The 8,604-nt window shown below is 44.5% G+C and overlaps 1 protein-coding gene across 1 annotated transcript; it reads right to left on the reverse strand.

Annotated features, from left to right (window-relative positions):
- Positions 1-2,391: 2,391 nt before the first annotated feature.
- On the reverse strand, positions 2,392-2,873 carry LOC100956147 (calmodulin-like). The gene has a single exon (XM_023509007.1). The coding sequence runs from the start codon at positions 2,871-2,873 to the stop codon at positions 2,424-2,426; it is 450 nt and encodes a 149-aa protein (XP_023364775.1). The 3' UTR covers positions 2,392-2,423.
- Positions 2,874-8,604: the final 5,731 nt, after the last annotated feature.

Here is an 8,604-nt window from a genome sequence, read left to right on the forward strand (position 1 = left end):
AACCCGCCACCTTAGGTGTATGTGGCTGGCGCCTTAGCCGCTTGAGCCACAGGCGCCGAGCCAATATTTATTTTTCAAACCACTCAGCACATAGTATTCTGTTATAGCAGCCAGAACCACCTAAGACACCTGCCTCTCCCTGCCTCTGAAACAACACCCTTATCTTCCACTTGAATGTCCTTGACTTGTCTCAGTCAAGACCTGCTCTCAGGGGAAATGCTAAATAAAAACTATGAGGTACCACTTCTTTTTTTTTTGAGACAGAGCCTCAAGCTATCCCCCTGGATAGAGTGCTGTAGCATCACAGCTGACAGCAACCTCCAACTCCTGGGCTCAAGTGAGTCTCTTGCCTTAGCCTCCCAAGTAGCTGGGACCACAGGTGCCCACCACAACACCCAGCTATTTTTTAGTTGCCCCCATCATTGTTGTTTGGCGGGCCCGGGCTGGATTAGAACCCACCACCTTAGGTGTATGTGGCTGGCACTTTAGCCACTTGAGCCACAGGCACCAAGCCGGTACCACTTCTTAATAGAGGAAAAGTGAAAGGTTGAGAAACACTGCTCATCAGCTTTTGTTAGTGTTTGTGGTTTAATGTGTGGCCCAAGACAACTCTTCTTCCAATGTGGTGCAGAGAAGCCAAAAGATTGGACACCCTTGCATGGGCACATGTACTCTTTTCTCTTGGAGTGGAATTACGGGGTTTATTTTTAATTTTATTTGAAACTGCCAGTTTCCAAAGTAGTTGCATCAATTTACACTCCCACCAGCAAAATGTGAGAGTTACCGCTGCTCCATAACCTTGCCAACACCTTGTATTTTTCTGTCTTTTTAATTATAGCCATTTTCATGGGTATGCAGTGATATCTCACCATATTTTTAAATCACATTTCCCTAATGACTAATTACATTGGTCGTCTTTTCATGTGCTTATCAACCATTCCTATATCCTCTCTCATGAGGTCTTTTGCCCACATTTTTGGGTTATGATTTTATTATTGATTTTCAGGGGAATCTTTATATATTCTGAATATTAGTCCTTTGTCAGATATATGTATTGCAAATATAATTGTTATTTGAAAGATCCCCAGTGAGTCTTACATGAATCCAGGCTTAAGAACTCCTAGTAAAATAAAGATCAGCCCCAGAGGCTCTCTATTTTCCCCAAATCTGTCCCCTAGAAACTATGCCTGAGGATTGGTTTTTCAATCCACGTGAACATCCATGGCTGCAGAGAATTTTAGGAGTGAGGGGTGCCTTGTTAGTCTAACTCCCGTGGATTTGCCTGGCTTCTTGGTCAGCTCCATTTATCTGAACTATTCTCTTACTCTCTGACTGTGAGATTCTAGGAAAGTCTTTTTCTCTCTCCACCATAAAATTTCCACTTGTAAAACTTGTTCTTATTGCCTGACCCATTCTTTTTTGGGGGAGGGGGTAAATTGTAATTTTTTAATTGGAAAATAAATATACAATTTGGAATGGATTTGAGGCAAATTGTGCCATGAGCAGAGTTTCTTTAAGTGGCTAAACAAAGTTTAAAAGCAAGTAACAATAAAAGAAAATGTTTCTGGTACAGGACCAGCAGTACAAAAAAAAAAAAAATTACGAGTACCTGAATAATACACCTGTTTTGAAATAGTGCAACTTTTAAGTACATATTGTTGACTGTCTGTTGTCCATGCAGAGTTACAACTCCACACTTCAACAACAACATGCTGACAGTTCCTAAAAAAACTACTTTAAGAAAAAGGCATAACCCAGATGTTCCCTCATTTGACCAACTCCATCTAAGTTTATATGTGCAGAAGGGCTTAGATATATCCAGAGTAAGCCACATGCAACATGTTACCTGATCAATTTTCATTCCTTTTCTTTTCTTTTCTTTTTTTTTGGAATCTGCCACCCCCAGTAATATGAGGCTGGTGCCCTACTCCTTGAGCACCACCCGATCAATTCTCTAAAATAAGGTTTCAGGACAATGACAGTAAGATAAGGAAAAGGGAAGAAAACATGGAGGAATGAAGTCCTAATTACTATACGTGCATATTTTTTGACATTAATGAGAAACCTTTTACAGATAAGTTACAAAGAAAAGGCAAATAAACAATTTTGTACAAGAAATTTAATACATTCTGGCTCGGCGCCTGTGGCTCAAGCAGCTAAGGCGCCAGCCACATACACCTAAGGTGGCGGGTTCAAATCCCCAGCCCGGGCCCGCCAAACAACAATGATGGCTGCAACCAAAAAATGGCCGGGCGTTGTGGCGGGCGCCTGTAGTCCCAGCTACTTGGGAGGCTGAGGCAGAAGAATTGCTTGAACACAGGAGTTGGAGGTTGCTGTGAGCTGTGATGCCATGGCACTCTACCCAGGGGGACAGCCTGAGGCTCTGTCTCAAAAAAAAAATTAACACATTCTGTACAATGTCTTCACTTTGCTGTCATCATTTGTACAAACTCTTCGTAGGTTACTTGACTATCACCATCGATATCGGCTTCTCTGATTGTTTCGTCAACTTCTTCATCTGTTAACTTCTCTCTGAGATTTGTCAGCACATGGCAAAGCTCTGCTGCTCTGATACAGCCATTGCCATCCTTATCAAACACATGGAATGCTTCCCTAATTTCTTCTTCATTGTCCGTGTCTTTCATTTTTCTTGCCATCATTGTCAGAAATTCAGGGAAGTCAATTGTGCCATTACCATCAGCATCTACTTCGTTAATCATGTCCTGTAACTCTGCTTCTGTGGGATTCTGTCCAAGAGACCTCATTACAGTTCTCAGTTGCTTTGTTGTTATAGTTCCATCACCATCCTTGTCAAATAGTGAAAAAGCATCTTTGAATTCTACAATCTGCTCTTCAGTCAGTTGGTCAGTCATGCTGCAAGCGCTACTGGTTTCCGAGACGCCATCACAGAACCACTCTCCTCACTTGCTCCACTCGGACTAATTCGCCTGACCCATTCTTAAAGATAGTGTGTATCAAAGGGACAAGGAGGACATGTTTTCTCCTGGATGGAGTAAGTTGTATTGTAGGCATAAAAGGAGTGTGACTTTCTGTTCTTTTTAAAAATGCGCTTCCAGTCAGTGACTTTTATAACAACAGTATTATTATTTTTAAGTGAGTGTGGCTTTCTGTATCCTCTCCTGGCTATTATCCTCAGGCTGCCTACCTGCTCACTGAAAGGGAGAATCATTTTCTAGCAGCTTTGGCAACTATTCACAAGGGAACTGGTCCTGGTCGCATTGAATCTTGCTGCATGACCTTGTGGAAGGCAATTAACTTCTCTGATATTGGTTCCTGCAACTAGTAAAAGAGAATATCTTTCTTGTTGTAGGGAAAGTGTCTGGCATAAAGTTGTTAGTTGTTCACAAAGCATTAGTTTCATGGAAAGGGGTTGTAAAAGTTGTGGTTCTGGGAGCAATGGAGTTGGGCTGTTAGAGGAGCTCTCTGTTCTGGGACTTGCCATGCCCTTAGAGTGCCCTGGTGTCACGTATCTGCCCCTTTCCTCCATACCCTCAGGCTCAGACTGGCCAAGGTCCCTCCTGCTGTGTTGTCTGCGCCCTGCCTTTCTTGGCTAATTTGAACAGAGCATTCCACGAGGGCCTCTAGGCTCTTTAAGCTCAAAGCAGATGGTTGAGAAGCCAGTTCTCTGGGACATACAGTTCCTGACTCAGATCTGGTCAGGAGGCCAAGGCCTTCAAAGGGCTGTAGAAAAACTTAACACTCATCCCCAATCCCCTTTGTTATCCCCAAGAGCTTGTAGTTTTGGGCAGCACCTGTGGCTCAAAGGAGTAGGGTACTGGTCCCATATGCTGGAGGTGGCAGGTTCAAATCTGGCCCCGGCCAAAAAAAACTGCAAAAAAAAAAATTCCTTAAAAAAAAAAAAGAGCTTGTAGTTTTTACTGTCTGTCTGTTTTAGTACAAAAGAGAAAGGAAAAGGACTACAAACATTAAGATTAGATGCTACTTGGACTCCCTTCTTAGGCTGGCACCAGGGAGAAGCCGCCTTGATTTTAGCTTTTGGGAGAGACACTCATGCTGTAGGGAGAGTTTCTCCACTGCTGCAGAGGATGAGGTAGCTAAGGAAGAGCTCGTGGGGAGCCCCCCAAAATGTCCTTGACCTAGGAAACATGTGGGTACAGGGCATCTGAAGAGCCCACCAAGACTAGGCACTGGCTAGAGCCCATCCATCTCACAACCAAGCACAGGTGGCTTTGTCTCAGCACAAGATTTAGAAAGGGAATGGAAAAGGGGTGTCCAGTTCCTGAGTGTAACTCAGATTCCTCTGTGCTACTTCCAGGTCTATCTTGAGGGCAGGTATAAAAGGGACACAGGGGCGATACTAGCAAGAGGAATGGCTGGTATGGGCATGCTTGGCCCTCCCCCCTTTCTTGATTCCTGGTTCTCATTATGGCTTTGGATGTATCAATCCCACCCAAGGCCTCATTCTATTTTTATTTTTTATTTTTTGAGACATAGTCTCATTGTCCCCGGTAGAGTGCCATGGTGTCATAACTCACAGCAACCACTAACTCTTGGGCTCAAGCTATTCTCTTGCCTCAGTCTCCCAAGTACCTGGGACTATAGGCACCCACCACAACGCCCAGCTATTTTTTAGAGACAGGGTCTTGCTCTAGCTCAGGCTGGTCTCAAACTTGTGAGCTCAGGCAATCTGCCCACCTCAGCCTCCCAAAGTGCTGGGATTACAGGTGTGAGCCACCGCACCTGGCCCCAAGGCCTCATTCTAGTTTTCTAACATGGTGCCCATTGCTCCCTTTTAGGATTAATAAATTGAGAAGTTATCCATTAGTTCAGCTATCCATATTTATTGATCAGCTGCTATGTGTAGGTACTGTTCTATGCTGTGTGAGGCTGTAACTGTGACAGAGACAGATATGTTCTTCACAGAGCTCACATGATCATGAGGGAGTCAGACAGGATCTCCATTCCATTATATAAACCTGATAATAAAAGCAGGATTTGCAATGACAACTGGTAGGAAGAATAGGGGAAGGTTCCTGGAGACCTGAGGACATCTTAGTGAGTAGGAAATAGTGAGGTGAAGAGGAAGGGAAGAGTCCAGGCAGAGGAAAAAGCATGTGAGAAGGTCTGGAGGCAAGATCTGAGCAGCCGGAAGTGGTCCAGTTTAAGAAGAGAGTATATATGTATGTGTACATGTATGTGTATGGTTGTGAGGAAGTGAGACATGCAATGGGAGAGGTAATGAGGTGCTTGATCAGGAAGGCCTTGTAAGCCATGGTGATGAGACAGGACTTGATCTTGAGGATAATAAAGAGATATTAAAGCTGGGGTGACACCTGTGGCTCAGTGAGTAGGGAGCCAGCCCCAATACTGAGGGTGGCGGGTTCGAACCCAGCCCCGGCCAAACTGCAACAAAAAAATTGCTAGGCATTGTGGCGGATGCCTATAGTCCCAGCTACTCAGGAGGCTGAGGCAAGAGAATTGCCTAAGCCCCAAGAGCTGGAGGTTGCTGTGAGCTGTGACACCACAGCACTCTACTGAAAGTGACAAAGTGAGACTCTGTCTCTCTCTCTCTCTAAAAAAAAAAGGAGATATTGAAGGGTTTAAACAGGGCCATGACATGATCAGTTTGGTGTTTTTGAAAGCTTATTCTGGTTTTGGGGTGCAGATCAGACAGTGGGGTCAGGCACAAATAGAATGAGGAAGACAAATCAGGAGGGTAGTGCAGTGGTCCAGAAGAGAGATAATGATGGCTTAGAACAGAATGGTGGCAGTAGAGATGGAGACAAGTGGTTAGATTTGGGACATATTTTAGAGGTAGAACCAGTAGGACTTACTGATGGATTGAATGTGTGGGGCAAATGAGAGGGAGGTCTTGGAGATTTCTTCCAGTTTTTGACTTGGACAACTGGGGGGTTGGTAGTACCATTTATGGCGATGGAAGATATTGAGGGACCAGGTCTAGGGGAGGGTAAGAGATGAATTCAGTGCCATGTTGAGTTTGAGCTTCCAGGATATGTCCTATAATTAGTTTGCCATCTAGGTCAACTCAGGAGAGAGGATGAGGCTAGAGACAGAATTGTGAGGTCTTCAGAGTGGGTGAGGTAGCACAAATGAAGTGGAGGATTCCATGTTTTATGCAGGGGCACTGCCCTGTCAAAGGGCTCTCTACCTTTTGGTGGTTGCTTCACCCCAAACCCTGGAAAGCAAGTTTAGAAGGTACTCATTAAAGTCTTTGCAACTTAGGGCAAAGACCCTACAGATAATCCTAAATCTTGGCTCCCTCTTTTCTCCTCAGTTCCTATCATTACTACAGCATTCTGTGGTAACTTGATAATTTCCAATACAAGTTTATCCAGCCCAGGGGCCAGGCCAACTGCCATTCTCAGGAAGTTCAGTTTCTGGCTCCCCCTGCTGGCAGAGCTGGAGATGATGGCTGACTAGTACACCCTCCATCCCACAGCTTTCCCCATCCCTCCTGCTTCCCCAGGGACAGAACCTTTTCACTTAAGAAAAGGAAACAAAAACCTCAATCCCAGTGCCCCCACCCCCAACCCACCTATTTTACAAGAACCCTGGCTAGAAATGGGGTGGGGGGAAGCTAATTAGGTATCTGGGAAGCACAAATTAAATTCTAGGTTACCAAATCACTTTTTTTTTTTTGAGATTGAGTCTTACTATGTCACCCTCGGTAGAGTGCTATGGCATCACAGCTCACAGCAACCTCAAACTCTTGGCTCAAGTGATTCTCTTGCCTCAGCCTCCCAAGTAGCTGGGACTACAGGTGCCTGCCACAACCCCTGGCTATTTTTTGGTTGTAGTTGTCATTGTTGTTTAGCAGGCCCAGGCTGGGCTTGAACCCATAGGCCTCAGTGTATGTGGCTTATGCCCTACTCACTGAGCTATGGGAGCTGAGCCTCACTTTTTTTTTTTTTCTGCCCCAAATCCACTTCATCTCCTTGCCCATGGAGACTTCCTTTTGCTATTTTTTTTTTTTTTGAGACAGTCTCAATATGTCGCCCTTGGTAGAGAGCTGTGGTATCACAGCTCACAGCAACCAAACTCTTGGGCTTAAGCAATTCTCTTGCCTCAGCCTCCCAAATAGCTGGGACTATAGGCGCCCACCACAATGCCTGGCTATTTTTTTGTTGCAGTTGTTTAGCTGGCCCAGGCCAGGTTCATACCCTCCACCCTTGATGTATGTGGCTGGTGCCATAACCACTGTGCTACGGAGACCAAGCCTCCTTTTGCTATTTTATCTCCAAAACACTCTTCCATCCTTAGTCCCCAACAGCAGCATTTTGCCACTACCCAAATGACCTCCCTCCTCATATGCAGGGAAGCCATGATCTGTGCTGGAAAGAGCACTGGGTTGGGAGTTAGGGAACCTATGTTTGACTCATTTCTGTCACTGATTCAGGGGTTGTGACCTTGGACCCATCACTTCCTTCTTTCCCAGTGGTAGTTTTCTCACCAGTAGTATTGGATGGGACTCCAAAAGAACTGTTCCAATTCTGCCATTCTAAGCTTTTTCTAACCACATTAGCCTTTTCAGTTCTGTATATACATGCAGGTCTCTCTTGCCTCAGGGCCTTTGGTCATGCTTTTCCCCTCTGCCTGAAATGTTCTTCCCTTCTCTAGTTTTAGTTTTCTCCTTACCCTTCAACTCTCAGCTTGAATGCTACTTCCTCAGAGAAAGCTTTCCTGGCCTTCCAGACTGGGTTGGGTACTTAATGGTATGCTCTCATGACTGCCTGTAGTTTTCCTTCTGAACCCTTATCACGTTTGTATTTTTCCACGAGTGTGTGATTATTGTTGCAAGTCCATCTCCTGCATCAAACTTTAAACTCCCTGATAACAAGGACTTGTCTGTTTTGCTCACCACTCTACTCCAGCACACAGATCCTTGCCTGCCCATCTTATAAAGGCTTGACACATATTTCTTAAATACGTGAATAAGTAAATGGATTCATGAATCCTTTTCTTTAACTATCAGCTGCTTTCTATATCTAACCAGCATCGTGTTTAAGAGCAAAAAGCTGAAAGTCAGACTGTACGGGTTTGGAATCTAGCTTTACGACTTACAAGCTGTGTAAACTTGTGTAAGTTAGCCAGTCTTTCTGTGCCTCAGTTTCCTCATCTGCAGAAGGAAGATAATAAAAGTATACATTACCTAACGAGGTTGTTGTGAGGACAAAGACCTAGTATTATGTAAAGTGTGTAGGCCTGGCATTTAAATGCTATGTAAATAATAGCTATTGTTATTATTCTGCCTTATCCATCTCTCCGTTTATGCATTCTGCACTCTCCCACGAAGTCTTATTATCTGATTTCCGGTCTATGAGTGTGGGTGACTCAGTGTAATTTGCAGATAAGGTTGAAGAGTTTTGTTTTCTTAGAATTTTATCATGGAAGTTTTCAATCATACACAGAAGCAAAGAGAAAAGGATAATGAACCTTTTTAACAATTTTTTTTTCGAGACAGGAGCCTCAAGCTGTCTCCCTGGGTAGAGTGCCGTGGCATCTCAGCTCACAGCATCCTCCAACTCCTGGGCTCAAGCGAGTCTTCTGCCTCTGCCTCCCAAGTAGCTGGGACCACAGGCGCCCGCCACAATGCCTGGCTAT

This window comes from Otolemur garnettii, unplaced genomic scaffold (genome assembly GCF_000181295.1).
Source record: "Otolemur garnettii isolate 467f Iridium unplaced genomic scaffold, OtoGar3 scaffold00306, whole genome shotgun sequence".
NCBI lineage: Eukaryota > Metazoa > Chordata > Mammalia > Primates > Galagidae > Otolemur > Otolemur garnettii.